Source organism: Leucoraja erinacea, chromosome 17, assembly GCF_028641065.1.
Source record: "Leucoraja erinacea ecotype New England chromosome 17, Leri_hhj_1, whole genome shotgun sequence".
In the NCBI taxonomy this organism is placed as follows: domain Eukaryota; kingdom Metazoa; phylum Chordata; class Chondrichthyes; order Rajiformes; family Rajidae; genus Leucoraja; species Leucoraja erinaceus.
In genome coordinates this window covers 14,434,670-14,454,941 of record NC_073393.1, presented here as the reverse complement: position 1 = coordinate 14,454,941, position 20,272 = coordinate 14,434,670, and the positions used below count along the sequence as shown (strand labels likewise).

General features: G+C 44.9%; 1 protein-coding gene across 5 annotated transcripts in view; it reads left to right on the top strand.

Moving 5' to 3' along the window:
- smpd3 (sphingomyelin phosphodiesterase 3) overlaps positions 1 to 19,288 on the top strand; it is a 166,383-nt gene extending 147,095 nt beyond the window's left edge. For 4 of the 5 annotated variants that reach the window (XM_055648617.1, XM_055648616.1, XM_055648615.1 and 1 more), the window contains 5 exons: positions 3,344 to 3,419; positions 5,766 to 5,912; positions 12,130 to 12,219; positions 13,265 to 13,328; positions 14,069 to 15,465. In XM_055648617.1, coding sequence (XP_055504592.1) covers positions 3,344 to 3,419; positions 5,766 to 5,912; positions 12,130 to 12,219; positions 13,265 to 13,328; positions 14,069 to 14,414 — 723 coding nt within the window. In that variant the 3' untranslated portion in view covers positions 14,415 to 15,465. Of the gene's footprint in view, positions 1 to 3,343; positions 3,420 to 5,765; positions 5,913 to 12,129; positions 12,220 to 13,264; positions 13,329 to 14,068; positions 15,466 to 15,514 lie in introns of those variants that run through there. The other variant, XM_055648619.1, reaches the window with a different exon arrangement.
- Positions 19,289 to 20,272: the final 984 nt, after the last annotated feature.

Genomic DNA, 20,272 nt, shown 5'->3' with positions numbered 1-20,272 from the left:
CCCACCTAACCCACTCCTCCAGTTTGAACCCCTCCAATCAAAGTCTCTGCCCATGCAGAGTACTGAAACTGGCCATGAGTAAACCATCCTTGTCACACTCCAGTCTTTAGCATACTTGGCTGTACTGCACTCTTCCACAGCCTCTCTGCCTCTCTCGTTTAGCAGGCCTGCCTCTGCATTGTCCATCCCTGACTATCCAGTTTTAGTTAAGGAATTTCCTGTTCTCATCCCCCAGCGTTATCTTTGGAGTTCCTGAACAGACTATTTTTTTTCGCATCTATGTGCGGATTCTTGTTAATGCCACATAAGCAGGTAGGCCAAATTGTGGTCTAACCAAAATCCTTTAAAGCTGCATTATGAATTCCTTATACTCAATGCCCTGTCCTACGAAAGCAAGCGCACCATATACCTTGTTTACTACTCTACTTAAGTTGCCACTTTCACTGCCATACTGGGTGCCGCAACTGGAAGAGGCCATTCTCAATGGAAGCTCAGCAGCCTTCCAACTCACAGGCCACAGCTGTTGGGAAACCATCCACCAAAGCTGCAATACCAATGATTTACGGAAGAATCTCCATTATTCATGTCGACCCTGAGATACAAATGGTTCAGATCTGGGTTAGTTGTTGCTGGTTTTCTTATTCTCTTTCTTACCTTCAACCTGTCTGTGCGGTCTTCTGCTGCTTCCATTTTGGGAGGTCAAATGGCATGCACCTTAACAAAGTTAATGTACAAAGGGATCTTGGGAGACATGTCCAAAGCTCCCTGAAAGTAGTAACACAAGTAGATAGTGTTGAAGAAGGCGTATGGTGTGCTTGCATTCATAGGTCGGAGCTTTGAGCATAAGAATCAGGAACTCATGACCAAGCTTTATAGGACTGGTCAGGTCGCATTTGGAATATTGTGCGCAGTCTGGTTGCCCCATCGCAGGAAGGATGTAGGGAGCTTTAAAATGGTTGCAGAGGAGGTTTGCCAGCTGTAGGGAGAGGTTAGACAGACTTAGATTGTTTACTCTGGAATGCCAGAGGTGGTAGGAAGGCCTCATAGAAGAATACAGAATTAAAAGGGCAGAAGCTTTTTCTCAGGATGAAAAAATCAAATATTAGAGAGCATAGCTTTAAGGTGAGAAGGGCAAAGTTTAAAGGAGATGTACGGGGCGCATTGTTTACATGCCTGGGATGCACTGTGAGGTTGAGGCAAAACCAATAGTGGCATTTAAGAGACTTTTGGGAATGGAGGAATATGGATTAGGTGCAGGCGGATAAAAGTTGGCCTTGGCATCATGTTTGGCACAGACGCTGTGGGCCGAAGGGCCTGTTCTTGTGCTGTACTGTTTTATGTTCTATGTAATAAGCAGGGTGGTAGCATTGGCTGAATGAATGACCCTCCCTGTTGTTTTAAACCTTCTGGAAAACAATGTCACCTGGTGCTTTTTCACTGATGAAGATCCTGAGAGCTGGTAGTAAACACATAGGCATTCTGAGTGCAATTGGGCAAAAAACCTGGAGCTCTCATTCGTCTTGGCCAGTAGAGAGAAGGAATAGTTCCTTTGGGATGGAAAAGCTTAGCGACCGTCTCGATAAAATGGTACCACCTGCAGCAGCCTGGGGTGAATCTGTTGCAGAATAGTGAAAGGCCACAGTAAGTCACAGGCACAAGTTCCTCCATAGGCGGTAAGCGTTTGCAAGGGATGGGGCCTCAGGTATTCAGGCAGAGGTGCTGCCCTGAGTGCTGTGGGCAGGGGCCACATTTCCCCTCTTCCACACAAGCTTCACTCTGAGGATGATGAACCTGTGGAATTTTCTACCATAGATGGTGGCGGAGGCCAAGAGAGCAGGAGCATGTGTGGATTTAGTATTGAGTTGGATGATCAGCTGTGGCAGTAGTCAATGGTGGAGCAGGCTTAGTTTTCCTATCTCTGCTACTGTTTTCAATGAGTCCATGATTTAGTTTCAAAGGAAGCCCTGCCAGACCTCCTGTGAATGCTGTGTACTGGTTTCAAATGCAACCAAAGGATCCTGATCCAATTTAGTAGGTGACGTGCTGCTTTGCTTGTCTGAGCGTCACACCTGCCACTGTGAACACTTAGATACCCATGTAGTGCTTGTAAAATGGGCACAACCCCAGATAATGTCCAAGTCACAGTCTTCAGCTGGAGGCAAGGGTGCCACATCATGGAACTCCCTGGTAACATGGTAAAGCAGCATTCACCTTGCAGGATGCAAGTTTGATAGTAGCAAAGTGATAAACAGGTACATGTGATCAAATGTTACTGTTGGATAATGAGAACTCTGTACAGTTGCCCAGTAATGACCTATCACCTTCATATACCAGTTTCCTCTTTATTTGATTAATGGGGTAGAGGCACGTCATTCTGCCCATTGGAGATGATCATAGTATTCTGGGTTACCATTTCCCTCCACTGATGAAATAGGTGAACATGTTTGAGGAAAGGGAGAGAGGAGGGGTTCATGCCTCTCTCTTCCTGCAATGTGAGGGAGAAGAAACAGTATGATGGCCTTGGGAATGTTCAGGTTATATTAAATTCAAAACCACAATGAAATAGAGCTAGATAGGGCTATTCAAGATAGCGGAGTCAGGGGATATGGGGAGAAGGTAGGAACGAGATATCGATTAGGGATGATCAGCCATGATCACATTGAATGGTGGTACTGGCTCGAAGGGCCGAATGGCCTACTCCTGCATCTATTGTCTATTGAAACAATGTCACCTGTTGAGTGCTGGTTCCTAATGATTGGCGCCTGTCCGCTGTCAAACTGGATGCCAGCTTGTTACTAAGGGAAAGGTATTAGCAATGGTCAGGCTGCCATGGTGCCTAGCATCACTTTATTTCCTTTTTGATTTTTGTTAGACAATTGAGGGTATATGTCATTTTTGCCTGTTGTATCTAAGTAATCAAATTCACCTTCATGGTACAAACCATCAGCTGAAGTAGCTGAGAAGGAAACATTTTGTGCTCTGGATTCTACTTTCCAGATTTTCCCCTTAGTACTCATACCACTTCAGAAACTGCCCTATGTTTGGGAAGGGGGGTTCATTTATAAATATGAGGACAAGAGACTGGGTGTTGCAAGTGGGGAGACAAACTTTAAGACAGAACAGTCACTCGAAGAGCTGGAGATTGCAGGTTTTCTGCAAGAGGTGGAAAGGTTGAAAAAGTTTGGTCTGTCATGTTTCCTTTTGGAAGGCGATACCTCGACGCTGGCAGTCACCAACATTTTGTTTGCCAGATCAGATCAGATGCCGTTATTGGCAATGAGGAACAATCAGTGAGATGTTGATGCAAGCACTTCTAACCATCCTTTCACTTGTTCCCATTAAGGTGCATGTTGGAACCACACCTCAGGACCAAAGAATTGTGGGTTATGTTTCCTGCACTCATTTGCAAGCTCTGCCAGGTAAGTTTACACTGATCCACCCTCTCTACCACACCCTGCTCTCACACACCCTGCAGTATATGTGGTATTAGTAGTAAAAGGGTCATTAAACTTGCATTCTCTTTATGCACAGTCAGGTGATTGATTGCTCTCTGCGAGGTTGAATGTAAAAGCTTCCAGTGCCAGTCTGGAAGATGCCCTCAAGGCTCCCACACAAAGAAGCCAGAGTGATATCAGACAATATTTGTTTTACGCTTGGAGCTATTGGTGATGGCTTTCCAGTCATAGTTGAAGGAATTGCAAGAATTTTGCAACAGTATCCCTCTGACACAAACGTTGCCTATCTCCTTCGCTCCATAGATGCTGCTGCACCCGCTGAGTTTCTCCAGCATTTTTGTGTACCTTCTGATAGATATTACCCTGGAGATTCAACTTTGGACGACATTAGTTGTTTGCAACTCATGGATCTGAAATGAGCTCCGTGCCCAGAACCCCAACATGATAGTGGGAAGGTTTGAGGGTTGTTTACACGGTGTGGACTAAATCAAGATACTGAAGGTATGGTTAGTAAGCTGAGACAATGGGCCCTAGCCTCGAGAGACCTTCAGAGAAGGGAATGGCCTTGGAGGCCGTTCCAAAGAATCTGAATTGACCATTCCCAGATGGAACTAGCTATTTCCCCTACCAGCAGACAGCTATTTCAGGTGGTGGGAAGAGGGACCAGAGGTATCCTGCCCACTCTACAAATGGCACTTGGTGAGTTGTCAAAGGAACTAGTACCAGATGTGACTGTTTTTCTGTCACAGCCAATTGGGAAATGTACCAACAGCAATGGCATAACAAACAATCCCGCATCTCCGTTCAATCGCAGTGCAAATAGAAAAGCAGGACAGTCAACTTGGACAATGGAGAAGGCTGATAGACAATGTCAGACAACACACAACAGCAACCTCCTATTGTTGAGCAGGATTAGACCCCACCCTTCCACTGGGTACACCCCAGCTAAAATGCTGCTGTGAACCATGATCCCAAGGTGAAGCCAGAGGGAGGAGGGGAAGTAGAGGTAAAGTTTCCAGCCAAGCACCAAAGGAAAATGGATAACAATGTGCAAGACATCCTGGTCAGTTCAGACATCAAGATGAGAAAAGTCAGAGATGCATGGAGTCAACAACTACCTGTTGTGGGCTGATGGAAAACTCAGGAAGATTCGTGTAGATCATTTGCCTTTTGCACATGGCTCAAGATGCGAGAACTGGTGATAAACTGGGTCAATGTTGCAGGAATTGCTCAAAGATATCACAATGGAGCAGGGGGAAGCTGCAGGTGAAGCAGAAACTGACAGTTAGTATAGGTTGCACTGAGTCCTCCGTAGCACCTACCATCCTTTTGGCAAGACAAGGCACGGAGTGTATATATGCAGGAGATGACATTTGCTGATAATTTCCTTTCTCTGTCTACATCGGAATTGGTCAGTTTTGCTATGTCATCTGTCTGATATTTGGCTCTGTTTTCCCATTCTCTCCATCAGCACACCTGATCTGGTATATGCATTATGCCACCCTTTCTTCATCACCCTCTAACAGCTGCATTAACAACTCTTTCCCACAGCAACCCTGGGCTCATCCCATCAGATATACATCCTTTGTCCTATCCACCCTCCCTCCCTGCACACTTCTCTGTCTTGGGGAGATGTAGAGACTGGATCGTTGGGGGTCATAGATTCATGCAGTGTGGAAACATGCCCTTTGGCCCAACTTGCCCGCAGCGACCATCATGTCCCATCTACACTAGTCCCACTTGCCTGCATTTGGCCCATATCCCTCTAAACCTGTCATATCCATGTACCTGTCTAATTGCTTCTTAAACATCCGGACAGTCCCAGCCTCAACTACCTCCACCCTTTGCTTGAAACGGTTACCCCTCAGATTCCTATAAAATCTTTCCCCCTTCACCTTATACCTATGCCTCTGGTTCTCTATTCCCCACTCTGGGCAAGAGACGCTGAGTGTCCACTCGATCTATTCTTCCCATGATTTTATACACCTCTATAAGTACACCCTAATCCTCTTGCACTCCTCTTCAATTTTCTGGGATTTAATGGCATGTTTTCAGTTTAAAATATTGGAAGACAGTGGATGTTTGAAAGATTCTAATTTGCTCTCTCAACTCTATCCTCCTTCCTATCCAAGGAAATCCAAAGGCGAGCACTAACTGCAGGTCATTAAGTATTTAAATGTGGCAAGATCAAAACAACAGTGGTCATAAAGATTGCAGTGCACCTCCCAGATCACCATGTGGCTCAATGTTCTTTTTTGCTACTTCATGGATTATTTAATTAAGCATTGTTTACACTTCCCTCTCACCCAGGAGATGCCGCCATTCGCTGTGAACAGATGGACCACCTGCTGAGCTGGCTGGCCGAGTTCCGAAAATCTACCTCTTCACCCAACACAGAGGAGCTGCTGGCATTCGATGTTCTGTGTGGGGATTTCAACTTTGATAACTGCTCCGCGGGTGAGTCTCCTCCTTGAGGAGTCACACTGGCTTGCAGCCTTAATCTAAGAGCTGCGGCTTGCTGGTGGTGTAATTAATGCAACAGTAGTCTGAAGCAGGGCTAAGGTTGGGCTTGTTGGTGAACAAGCTTTTCTGCCTCCACTGCTTCTTAGGCAGTCCATTGAGATCGAGGCTGGCATGCTTCCATTCTCATTTGTGGCATCTGGGACAGCTGATAAAGCAGATGTGGGAGCAACAGGCTCTTCCACAGTTAGGGCGAGTGGGTTTGGGGAGATGGTAGATCTGTCACTTACACAGGGCTTCCCAATTTACAAAGATATTAATACTGTTCTTCTGCACTGTTCATGGGCCAGGTGTTCCCCAATAGGAGTGAGGACGACTTTTCATGGAAGCTTTGAACAAATCCTTGAAACTCTTCCTTTGTCATATGAAACTCAGCAGTCAAACTGTAGTTTTCTATTCACAGAGGTGGTGCCCCATGTCTTTAAGGATGCAGAGTGGCACAGCCAGTAGAGACACTGCCTCACTGCACAAGAGACATGGGTTCAATCCTGATCTCTAGGACTGTCTGTATGGAGATTACACACTCTCCCTGTGAACACACTCCTCTGGGGTCTCCAGTTTCTGCCCACATCCCAAGCATGTGTTTAGTAGATCCATTTATTATGGTACATTTCCCTGAGTGTGTTGGTGAGTGATAGAGACTTTGGGGAGTTGAAGAGAATGAGGAGAGGATAAAAAATTGAATTAATGTAGAATTAGTGTAAATGAGTGGTTTACTGTTGGTGCGGACTTGATGGGCTTAAGTTCATTTTCCATACTCCATCTCTCTTTGATTATGACTCAGCAGCATTACCAGCATGATCAGCAGTGACTAATCCTGAAGTCGGCCCTGTGCATTACAAACTCTTCACATTCAATGTATCTTCTAAAAATTCACAAGCCTCAGCAGAATGTAGAAAAAGACAGGGAACTTAATTGAATTGAAATCAAAAGAACTGCAGGTGCAGTAAATCTGAAACAAAATCGGAAAATACTGGAAGCACTCAGCAGGTCAGGCTGCATCTGTGGAAGGTGAAACACCCAACATTTCAAGTCTGCCACCCTCCATCAGATACAGAGGTATGAGATAAGAGGGAGAGGTCTGTGCCATACAGCACAGAAACTGGCCCTTCGTCCCATCTCATCTATGCCGACCAAGATGTCCCATCGAAGCTAGTCCCATTTCCCCGCATTTGGCAAAAACCCTCTCAATCTTCACTATCCATGTACTAACTAATGGTCTGCAATGTTCTCCAGAGTAACCTGACAAAAGGCCACAGACCCAAAGCATCGACTGTTGCTTTTGATGCATTTCAGCCTCAAGATGCGTAGGCAGCATTTTCCAGCAAATGATTATTGTTTTTTTGACTAAATGCCATCTCACCTACAGCCAGAACACAGAAAATGTTGTAAAATGAATCATCTGTTTTCAAGTTGCTTGAGAAATAAATATTGGCCTGACATAGGGAGAGCCAGCCTGTCCTATTCATATACAAAAGTCTCATGGCATTGAGAGGCAGAAGGGTCTTGTTTCATGACTCACCTGAGAGAGAGCACCTCCCAGGGTTGCAGAGGGCTGGAGCTGGGCTTGAGCCATGACCCACTGTGACTGTGGCACGAATACTAGCAGAGAGTTCCAGCTGATGCTCTCGCTTCCCCAGACATGGTGAACAGCTGCAACCTCCAGCTGTCATCTACTGCTGTCCACGACCTAACTGGGGCAGATTTAAAACGGCAAAGGATTTAAATCCAAGGATGTGGCTGCACAGTGGCACAGCTAATAGAGTAGCTGTCTCACAGCTCCAGAGACCTAGGTTCAATTCTGAGCTTGGGTGCTGTCTGTGTGGAGTTTGCATGTTCTCCCTGAGAATCCCTGGGTTTCCTCCGGGTGCTTCTGTTTCCCATCCCAAAGGTGTGCAGGTTGGCCACAGTAGATTGCCCTTAGTGTGCAGGTAAGTGGCAGATTCTTGGAGGAAGGAGGAAAGGTGGGGTAAGGGGGGAAATGAAGTGACGAGAATGTCTGCAGAATAGAAAAATCGTGATTCATATAGGATTGGAGTAAAATGCATCATTGGTTGGCATGGACTTGATCGGCCAAATGGCCTGTATCCATGCTGTATTTCTATATGCTTTGATGACTCTTATAATGGTATGCATCTGAACATTTATCTAGATTCAGGAAAGCAGCAGTCTGCTTGTATGTGTGTTTCTGATGCCATTTGACATTATTTCTTTACTGACTAGCTTTTTTCTCCATTTTGCTCATGTCCATTTTGACTTGCTGCAAACGGGTGATGAAGAGTTTGCTGCTCTAGGATGGGTCTCCATTATTGGTAGGAATAGGCGAGGGGATACTAGGAGCCCAGGTTGGGAACGTACTTTGTGTGAGCTTTCCACATTATTATTAGAAAATGGGTAATTAGAGTCATAGAGAGGCACAGCACTGAATCAGGCAACACTAGCACTAATCCCCACCCAGTCTATGCTGATCATTAACCACCTTTAAACTAATCCCACATTAATGCCATTTCCAAGTTACTGATGGATAGAACATGAGCGTAAGTAGCTGTACTGTAGTGTTTGGATACATTCATGTTGGAGCTCATGCTTTGGAATGCAACCAGGTGAGCAGATCAATGTTTACAGTTTGATTGAGAGGCGTGTGGCCTGGTTGGATTTATACTGGGGGAATGAATGTGAGCATCTTGAGATTAGTGAAGGGAGGATGATTGTGAACAATCCATGGTTCTTGTCCCTGGCTGAGCCCGAGGTGAAGGACTAGATCCTGGCTTGAAGACCTCCAGCAACATCTGATCTGAATCTGCAGCACACCGCTCTGGGAGACCATTGGATGAAATCACACAGGACATGGAACAATGCAGCACAGCACAAGCCTTTGACGTTCACCACTGTCAAATTCTCCGTTAAATGTTTCTGATATTTGAAGATTTGAAAGATATCTAAAGACTGTTGAGATGGATCAAAATTATTCAATGATTTAATAGGTTTGGCATTTTCAAATATTTTTATGTGTTGTGATCAAACTAGGCCGCAGTTTATGTTCAGGACTCACCAACCTCTGCCCTCTTCCTCACCGGGTAATCCCACCGTGTGAACAGTATGACAGCAACACGCTCAGCTTTAGTCATCTGGAGATCAGACTGTTTTGTATTCACTACTCAGTGATCCCCACTGGCTGATTACTAGCCAATGATGAATGGATCACTAACCATTGACTCCGCTAATGCATCACCAACCAATAATTCTACCAATAGATCACCTACCAATGATTCGATTTACAGATCACTAACCAGCGACTCCACCAACGAATCTCAAATGGAGGAATTACCCCGTGACGTATCAGCATCCCACACTTCACGGCTGAATGTAAACTCTTAACTCCTGCTTCCGCCCTGCCTAATAACGTTGTGACCTTACAAGCCATTGTTCCTTACAGTGGACCAAATCTGTTTTATTACCATCGTCTATCAAACATTCCTCACCACCCCTTCACACGACCGACTCCCTCAGCTATCCTAACTCTGGCCTCCACCATAACATCTGCTATCCTTACACCTGCTGCTGCTCCCTGGTACTCGGAACACTTGCCGCATTGAATTCCCAACTGCAACATTGCTGCTTTACCCTTTAATGTCAATGGGAACGGAATTCCATTTACAGGCAGAGAGTGAATGTATCACCTCAGGAACAGCTTTTTCCTCTCTGTTATCAGATTTCCAAACCTAAACTAGGGTATGGTGGGGCAGCAGTAGAGTTGCTGCCTAACAGTGAATGCAGCGCCGGAGACCCAGGTTCGATCCAGACTATGGGTGCTGTCTGTACGGAGTTTGTACGTCATCTCCGTGACCTGCTTGGGTTTTCTCCAAGATCTTCTGTTTCCTCCCACTCCAAAGACGTTCAGGTTTGTAGGTTAATTGGCTTGATAAATGTCAAAATGGTCCCTAGTGGGTGGAGGATAGTGTTAATGTGTGGAAATCGCTGTTCGACGCGGACCCGGTGGGCCGAAGGGCCTGTTTCAGCAGTGGGTCACCCACCAGTGATTGGCAGTCGGGTCTCTTTTCCCGTATCCCTGCCCTGTTCCCACCTCTATCTCCTGCTCTCCCTCGCACGTCGGGTGTGTGGATCCTGGAATGATGGCTGGGTCACAGGTTGTGGCTGAGCTCCGCCTCGCTCTCTCCACCTAGATAGTGCTGGCGCGATAGCTGTCCTTTGCTGCTCTCTAGAGGAGCTTTTGTGAACTAACGTGGGTTGTTCACACCATTTTACCAATCAGTCTTTCTCAACCATGTAAACGTTTATAATGTAGGAACAGTGAAGATTTGAGAGTAGCATAACTTTGCCGAACCTGCTCGCTCTCATTGAGTCACAGAATCATTAGCATTGAAAGAAGCCCTTTCCGCTGACTGTCAAGCATCTATCCACATTCATTGATTGGAATTGAATTGAATACATTTTATTAGCCAAATATGTATACATAGTAGGAATTTGCCTTGGTGCTTTGCTCGCAAGTAGAGCTACTGCTCGTGGAAAAAAGCTGTTTTTATGTCTGGCTATGGCGGCTTTGACAGTCTGGAGTCGCCTTCCAGAGGGAAGTGCTTCAAAGAATTTGTGGCCAGGGTGAGAGGAGTCAGAGATGATCTTACCCGCTCGCTTCCTGGCCCTTGCAGTGTACAGTTCGTCAATGGGGCGAAGGTTGCAGCCACCAACCTTCTCGGCTGATCGAACTATGCGCTGCAGCCTCCGGATGTCATGCTTGGTGGCTGTGCCAAACCAGACCATGATGGAGAAGGTGAGGCCAGACTCTATGATGGTAGTATAAAACTGGACCATCTTTGCTTGTAGCAGATTGTGCAGTTTAGTTTATTGTCATGTGTACTGAGGTACAGTGAAAACCTTCTCCCCACAACGCTTCTCAAGAGTCTACAGCTACACATTAGGGGCGATTTGCGAGCAATCTCATCTTTGAGATGTGCAAGGAAACCGGAGCATCCGGAGAGAATCCACACGGCCACAGGGAGAAACGTGCAAACACCACACAGATGGCACCCAAGCTCAGGATTGAACGCAGGTCACTGGAGCTTGGGGCAGCAGGTCAACTAGCTGCACCTCTGTTCCGTCGGCAAGATGGGTTCAAAAGAAGCAGAGAATATTGACAGAAGCAGGGTGGACTGAGGGAGGAACGGGGATTGGGACAGGGTTGGGATTAGGAGAAGGACCGTAAACAGGAAAGATGAGGGTGGGATAGCTAGAATTAAGTAGGATTAGGATTGGAAAATGGAATCAGTATGTGCAGAAAGAGTTAGGATCAGAATAAGGAGGTTTGGAATTCAGAGGGGAAGCCAGATAAGTATAAGGTAAGTGCTGGTGGGATTAGGATGGGGAACGGATGTGAGGTGTGTACATGGGAATTTAAACGCCAGTTTTGGAGGTAAAATGAACTTTCTTGTACCATCAAAACTATGATCGAGGTACCTACCCGAGACCAGATTCCCCACCAATGCTTCATAATGTCTCAGACTTGTCCCACACATTATTCCTTCTTCCTGCTTCCAGGTACAGAAGCTGGAAAGAACACTCCATCATACTCAGGAACAGCTTATTCCCCTCTGTTATCAGGCTTCTGAACAGTCCTTCCTTAGAATAGGGTACGATTCACCTCTACTCCATTGTGGACTCCATTGTTCCACAATGCTGATAATGATATTCCACATGCTGTATCTTCGCCTTGGTTCTATCTAGTGGGGTTCGACTTCATTGTATTTATGTATAGTTTTATGCGATCTGTTTGGAAAAGATGCAAAACAAAGCGTTTCATTGTATCTCGATACACGTAACTATAATAACCCTAAATCATTCCCCTGAGGCTGGTGAAGTTTACAGTCCAAGAACACCATTGTGTTTTGTAGTTAATTTGTTCCTAGATCTCCTGGTCATCCTTTCTCAAATCACTGGCTAATGAAGATGTAAACTGAAGGAGCTGCAATGGATCAGTCAGTGGTTGTGACTGGTGTGAATGATGACACAGGACCACAGGATTGTAAAGATAATCAAAGGAGTTTCTACAAACACTTATCCAGCAAGACTGTTCAGCAGTTGGGATCTTGGATTATAGGCAACATCTAGCATTGACCCCTGAGTTTGTTTCATCTTTCAGAGGACAAGCTAGAACAGCAACATTCTCTCTTCACCCAGTACAAGGATCCCTGCCGCCTGAGCCCTGGAGAGGAGCAGCCCTGGGTCATTGGTGAGTCATCTCCCACAGTTACAACTGGAGCAGCCTTCCCTTATAGTGTGAAGTGAGGGACAAGCTGTTTATGGCAGAGGGTCAGACAGAAGGGAACAAGGGGCCAGGGTGAGGGTGACTATTATGGGGCCCACAGTGGGGTAATGAGAACATGAACGTATCAGTGGGGTTACCATTCGTACAGTGGGCGTGCGGGATGACACGGTCCTTAGCACAAAACAAGGCTGTGGGAAGAGGAGGCTTGTGATTCTCAGCAGCAGGGCTGGTAGTGATTGTGTCTCTCGAGACACAAGAAACTGCAGATGCTGGAATTTTTAGCAAAAACAAGGTGCTGGAGGAACTCAGCAGGTCGGACAGCATCTGTGGAGGGTATGGAAAGATGATGTTTCGGGTCGGGACTTTTCTTCACACTGATCACACAAGACGTTGTCTGATGGGTCTACGACCTGGCGCTGAGAGTAGACGGGATGGTAGGGGGATGGGCTGGACAATGATGGATAAGATTATTTCGGTCATTTAGCAAGTAAAATGGGCTCTCTCAGTTAATATACTGCAATCACCACCAACCCCGACTGCTTACAGGGGTGAACCATATTAGACCGTGCGTGTGTGTGTGGACCACCTATCGTGACCCAGATGGATTCCCTCAGCTCAGGCACACTTTCTCATCAACCAAGGGAAGTTTGTGTGTGAAGCACAGGGAACAAGTCAACACTAAGATGTGATTTAAAGTACAGAATTCACAAATGATGGAGTCTTAATTCCCTTGTAATAGAAAGGATAAAGAAGGGGTTAGCTGGTTGCGGGTAGAATTCCAAGTATCAGGCGAAATGTGAGCCTGTCTCTCCGTTCCCAGATATGCCCCAGCTTCACCGAGGGATGGGCCCTGGTCTTAATAAAATCAGGATAAATCTATCCCCTATTTTCCAGGATCCATCCACTTTAATCACTTTTGTCAAAGCATTCAAACAGGCTGCTTGTGTTTATTCTGAAGGCTTGTCTTTGCTGAGAACTCTTTGATACTTGACACAAATTTGTGTCACAGGTACGTTGATGGACCCAGAAGGACTCTATGATGAAGATACTGTCACACCAGATAATCTGCAGAAGTGAGTGTCCTCTCCTGGTGTTTTGTGAACTCCTGATCATGATCCTGGGAAGGGGTGGCTGCATTTCAGAGATTTTCAATGTTGATGTTTGTTGGACCCTGCGGCAATGTTAATTAGCAGTAAAGACCACTACACTGACTGGGCACAAAGGATCGATCAGTGTTATACCAAAGATTGACCACAGTATCCACTCCTTCACTAGAGATACTCCTGTAGTACTACAGCACAGGGCGAGGAGTAACCACCTTATTCCACTCTTGTACTGCATTATAGTGACCATTGTATGGGCCTCCTCACTGGCCTTAGAGAGTCAACTGTGATAGCTCCCAGGCAACCTTTTCTTACAAATGCACAGAAATATAACAGCAATTTGCAAATTCCCTCGCTAAGGTATTGATTTCAACACTGAATACATCAACATTAAATAGCCAAGTTACCCTGCTGACTATGTCAATAGTGTGGTGACTTCATTTACATGTTACCCTATCAGTGTCAGCACTGAATACACTAGTATTTGATTGCTGTAACAATCTCTTAAATATATTGGGTATGTCACGACTCTAAGGTCCTTCACTCAATAACAGATGGTATTTTGCTGTCAATACTGAATGTTCAGGCCAAGGGAAAATAATCCATTAACCCCTCGCTCCTGCCGCCTGTCAGCTTATAATGATTTCCATGCAGATTCACTTTTAGAGCCGAAACATTGGATGGCACCATTACCTTTCACCTCTTCACAGGGTGCTGGAGAGTGAAGAAGGTCGCAGGGAGTATCTGGTCTTCTCCCACTGCAAGAACCAGCCAGCTTCTCAGAAGGGGAGGAAGGTGCCAATGAAGGGCTGTGGACGGAGGATCGACTACGCTCTGTACTCTGAGGAAGGCCTGAACCCCGACTGGAAAATGGTACAGATCACTCTTCTACTGAAGCCAAAACGGTTAATGTCTGATAGCAAAGGCAATGAATGGCATCATCCTATGGTGAAAGAGAGAACTCCACAGGCAGTGTGGATTGGGTGGAGAATGAGACCAAATGGAGAGCTTTACCCAAAGGTCAACATCAGTGCAATGAGCCAACTGTCCTTGTGATGATGCAGGGTGAGGGGGATGGTTGGCCACTAGGTTTTCAGTGATGTAAGGGGGGTATGAGTGCCACAGAAAGCAGGGTCTGATCCAACAATGTGGAACGCTTCCCACAGCTTAACTTTGGGAGAAGCAAGAGAGAGAGAGAGAGAGAGAGAAAAAAAATCAAGGTTTCCAAAGGCAGAAGAAGGCCACGGTCATTAGTGTAGTAAATAGCTAGTCACTGGTAGATTATACTCTTTCACAGTTCAGTGAGAGAAGATATTCACTGAGATGATTCCTCAGAAGGAAAATATTTAAATGCACAAAATAATATGCATCTGCTGATTGTTTTAAGGTTTCTTAGCCAATCTGTTATAACTGTCATTCTATCACACAGGCTTGCATTATTTGTCAAATGTCTGGTCTTTGAATTGTCAATCTCATTAGTCCCTTTCCCCATTCTTCTCTAGAGTCTTATCCTTCTCCCGCCCCATTCAAGTATTCATCCAATTCCCTTTTGAAAATTACAATTTCATCTCTTTTCCAATGTTTTCAGGCAGTGCATTCCAGATGACCATAATTTGATGCATTAAATCATACCCCATTGTATTGCAGCTGAATATACACTCATTGTTGTTCAATAATTTACTTATTACTTAAAGTCTAAAATAAGCTGTGACGTTATGATGCTCCACTTCTGACCAATACTGAAGCAATTTACATAAAGGCTTCCTACTTGCTGTCAGAAACTTGAGAATTATTCAGAGCGCTCTAGATACAAACCTCATGAACTGGCACAACTAGTTCTGAAACACGTAAACTGAAATAAGGCTGGGAGCCCATATTGTTGATGTGCCATCCAGCAGATGTAGCAGGTGCCAGTAAACAGGTAGGTCCACAGTCAAGGCCACAAAGTGCTGGAGTAACTCAGATCAGACAGCATCTTTGGATGTTCTCTGGAGAACATGGATTGTTGACGGTTCACCTATCCATGTTCTCTTAAGATGCTGCTTGACCTGCTGAGTTACTCCAGCACTTTGTGCCTTTTTGTGTATTTATTTCTACATGGTGTAACAGGGAATTGGTTAATATATCACCAACATCTGTTGTCTGCTTCTGTGTAGGAGGTGGAGGAGTTCAGCTTCGTCACCCAGTTGGCCGGCCTGACTGATCACCTGGCAGTGGCCATGCGTCTCTCAGTGTCGATCAGAGAAGAGGACCCTTGACTTCCAGGGAGAGACGAAACCTTAGGGGAAGGTGATGTCTGTGTGGGAATGAGTGGCTCATTTTCAGGTTCACAGATATGGATGAGATACAAGCTGACTAGGCCGGAGGCCTCCCGTTCGATTTGATTGTAGAAATGATTTAGAGGGTGGTGTTGAAGGCCATAATCAACACTGGTTATTTCCATGCTCTACGACAGAAAGCAGAGGCCTTGTTGTGGACTTCCAGAAGAGTGGAAAGTGAAAACGACGTAGATATTTCGCACTGCCTTAGACTGGTGCCACTCTTGAGGTGTTCCCTCTCTATTTTGAACTGCCCAGCACAACTTTAGATTTTGACAAGTCCGTGAATGTGTGTTTGATGGGGTTTTTTTGCAGAACCCTTTGTATAACTTTTGATGAATCCGATGATTTTTTTGCTTTTTCAATGAGCACGGCAGTGACATCTTCGGCATTAATGTGTGTGTCCTGTACCCCTAATGGTGTTAGTGCATGTCCCATAGCCAAAGATGCACGTGTGTGTGTAGAGGAAAACCAACCGCAGCCAGGAAAACATGGTTAGTTGCTGAGCTACAGGAATGGACACATCCTGCGGACTGTTGCTCTAACCACATTCACCCGAGTCTTGTTGGCAAACTAAGTTTGGGTTCAGCAAAGGAAAACCTGATGCGTCCTGTCAACTCCAACTACATGTTGTGTTTTAGCGCATTTAGTGGAAACCCCTTTTAAGGCCACTTGCCAGCAGAAACTGAGAGACAACTTTGATCCCACTGGTTTTGGTGCAGAATATTGCAACGCGATTTGGTTCTGATTCAAGAATTGTAGCCTTTATTTTGAAAACCAGATGCCGGCCCTGTCTGGAATATTAACATTTATGGTGAACTTTTGCAACACTGTTGTTTGCAGACATCTTTCAGTTTTGTTGTGGGGTCATTGAACGATGCCGATCACTGGTCATCAGCCGCAGGTATTGCCCACCCAGTCCAACTTGTTCATCAGTCAGCGAGCACTGCCAACCCTCACAGACTGTGGCTTCTGATGATGAGCACTGCTGAGCCTGCCTGAGGGATGGTTCTGGTTGTGAGCACCATGAATGACACATGGACAAAGAGACAGAAATTCAAAATGAGGATCCTGCCATTTAAAACTGAAGTGCGTAGAAAGGGTGTTGAATCTCTGGAAGTATCTGCCCCCAGAGGCTGCATCAATAGAAATATTTAAGGTGGAGGAATTACAAGTTACAGGACACCAGCAGAGAAAAGTTGAAGTCAGCAGTGATCAGCCTTGTTGATATTGAACGGCAGAGAACTTGAGTGGCCTGGCGGCCTACCCCTGCTCCCATTTTCTTGTGCTGTTACGACTTTGCTAGGAGACTAGTTAAGGCAATCTTGCCAAGCAAACACAGTGTAGGAGAGAGGAAAAGCACTTCTAACCTTATCTGGGAAGAATTAGTTGATGCAAGCATGTCAGAGCACGAGTGCACACATATTCACTAACACTGCTTTTCGTGGATTCCCGTTTAGTTTTTTGCCTCATTTTCCCTCGCAGCCCATAGTTTACTTGGCCCTGGACAATTTGTGTTCAATTTCAATGCTCCTGCAATTATCTTTCTCCTTTTCCTGTGGTCAGCTCACAATTCCACCATTCTCCTTCCATTGACTCGGAAGTTGCCATTATCTGGTTTGTGGTTGGCCTTGTACTGAATGTATATCCATAAAACTTTGCTATTGAGCACTTTCTGTTTTTGTATGTAACTAAAGGAAATTTGAAAAAAAATTGCAAAATTGCAGTACATAAGTCTGGTCCCAGCCCACATGGGTGAGCAGAGGCAGACTGAGGCTCCCGATCATTGACATGCCACGGCGCTGCGGATCAACCAGCTACCATGAAATTCACCCTAATCTGACAGCAAAAGGTCAGGTAAAATCTGTACCAGGTGATCGGCAATCGCCGTTTCACTGCTTTGACTCTACCCATAACCTCAGGCATTTTCCTTTGTTACTTAACAACCACCAAAATATACTGATGCTCTTCTGCACAAGTCCATGGTTTGCCCTGAACCTTTCACCCATCCCCTATAAATGGTACTTCAGCAGCTTGCTTGGATGATGGCCTACCATTCTTCATTGTGAGGCTAGACAAAGTAAGGACCTATAACATATAACCATATAAAAATTACAACACGGAAACAGGCCATCTCGGCCCTACAAGTCCGTGCCGAACATCTTTTTTCCCCTTAGTCCCACCTGCCTGCACTCATACCATAACCCTCCATTCCCTTCTCATCCATATGCTTATCCAATTTATTTTTAAATGATACCAACAAACCTGCCTCCACCACTTCCACTGGAAGCTCATTCCACACCGCTACCACTCTCTGAGTAAAGAAGTTCCCCCTCATGTTACCCCTAAACTTCTGTCCCTTAATTCTGAAGTCATGTCCTCTTGTTTGAATCTTCCCTATTCTCAAAGGGAAAAGCTGGTCCACATCAACTCTGTCTATCCCTCTCATCATTTTAAAGACCTCTATCAAGTCCCCCCTTAACCTTCTGCGCTCCAGAGAATAAAGACCTAACTTATTCAACCTTTCTCTGTAACTTAGTTGTTGAAACCCAGGCAACATTCTAGTAAATCTCCTCTGTACTCTCTCTATTTTGTTGAAATCCTTCCTATACTTGGGCGACCAAAATTGTACACCATACTCCAGATTTGGTCTCACCAATGCCTTGTACAATTTTAACATTACATCCCAGCTTCTATACTCAATGCTCTGATTTATAAAGGCTAGTATACCAAAAGCTTTCTTTACCACCCTACTATATGAGATTCCACCTTCAAGGAACTATGCACGGTTATTCCCAGATCCCTCTGTTCATCTGTATTCTTCAATTCCCTACCATTTACCATGTACGTCCTATTTTGATTTGTCCTGCCAAGGTGTAGCACCTCATATTTATCAGCATTAAACTCCATCTGCCATCTTTCAGCCCATTTTTCCAAATGGCCTAAATCACTCTGTAGACTTTGGAAATCCTCTTCATTATCCACAACACCCCCTATCTTGGTATCATCTGCATATTTACTAATCCAATTTACCACACCTTCATCCAGATCATTGATGTACATGACAAACAACAACAAAGGACCCAACACCGATCCCTGAGGCACCCCACTAGTCACCTGCCTCCAACCCGACAAACAACCATTACCATCAGTCTGAAGAAGGGTTTCGGCCCGAAACGTCGCCTATTTTCTTCGCTCCATAGATGCTGCTGCACCCGCTGAGTTTCTCCAGCAATTTTGTGTACCATCCACCATTACCCTCTGGCTTCTCCAATTCAGCCACTGTTGAATCCATCTTGATACTCCTGCATTTATACCCAACAGTTGAACCTTCTTAACCAACCTTCCATGAGGAACCTTGTCAAAGGCCTTACTAAAGTCCATATAGACAACATCCACTGCTTTACCCTCGTCAATTTCCCTAGTAACCTCTTCAAAAAATTCAAGAAGATTAGTCAAACATGACCTTCCAGGCACAAATCCATGCTGACTGTTCCTAATCAGACCCTGTTTATCCAGATGCTTATATATATTATCTCTAAGTATCTTTTCCATTAATTTTCCCACCACTGAAGTCAAACTAACAGGCCTATAATTGCTAGGTTTACTCTTAGAACCCTTTTTAAACAATGGAACAACATGCGCAGTACGCCAATCCTCGGGGACTATTCCCGTTTCTAATGACATTTGAAATATTTCTGTCATAGCCCCGGCTATTTCTACACTAACTTCCCTCAATGTCCTAGGGAATATCCTGTCAGGACCTGGAGACTTATCCACTTTTATATTTTTCAAAAGTGTCAGTACTTCTTTTACTTTGAAACTCATAGTATCCATAGCTACTCTACTAGTTTCCCTTACCTCACATAATTCAATATCCTTCTCCTTGGTGAATACCGAAGAAAATAAATTGTTCAATATCTCCCCCATCTCTTTTGGCTCTGCAGATGGCTGTCCACTCTGTCTCTCCAATGGACCAATTTTATCCCTTGTTTTCCTTTTGCTATTAATATAGCTGTAGAAACCCTTTGGATTTACTTTCACCTTACTTGCCAAAGCAACCTCATGTCTTCTTTTAGCTTTTCTAATTTCTTTCTTAAGATTCTTTTTACATTCCTTATACTCCTCAAGCACCTCATTTACTTCATGCTGCCTATAATTATTGTAGATCTCCCTCTTTTTCCGAACAAGATGTCCAATTTCCCTTGAAAACCAGGGCTCTTTCCAATTTTTACTGTTTCCTTTCAACCGAACAGGTACATAAAGATTCTGTACTCTTAAAATTTCCCCTTTAAATGTCCTCCATTTCTCTTCTACATCCGTCCCATAAAACAAAATGTCCCAGTTCACTCCTTTTAAATCATTTCGCATCTCATCAAAGTTAGCCTTTCTCCAATCTCTTGCAGAAGACCTCAGTCTCCTCAGATCTCCAATCACTGGGACTATTCTAGAAGGTGTTTCTTATTGTCAGTCTACTTACGGAAGTTCCAAACCTCTAACTGCAATTTGCAACCCATTGCTAGCAACAGCTAGGAGCCGAAACCAGCTCCACAAACTGGAACATATTCTGTTGTTAAGAACCGGAAATTCACCATC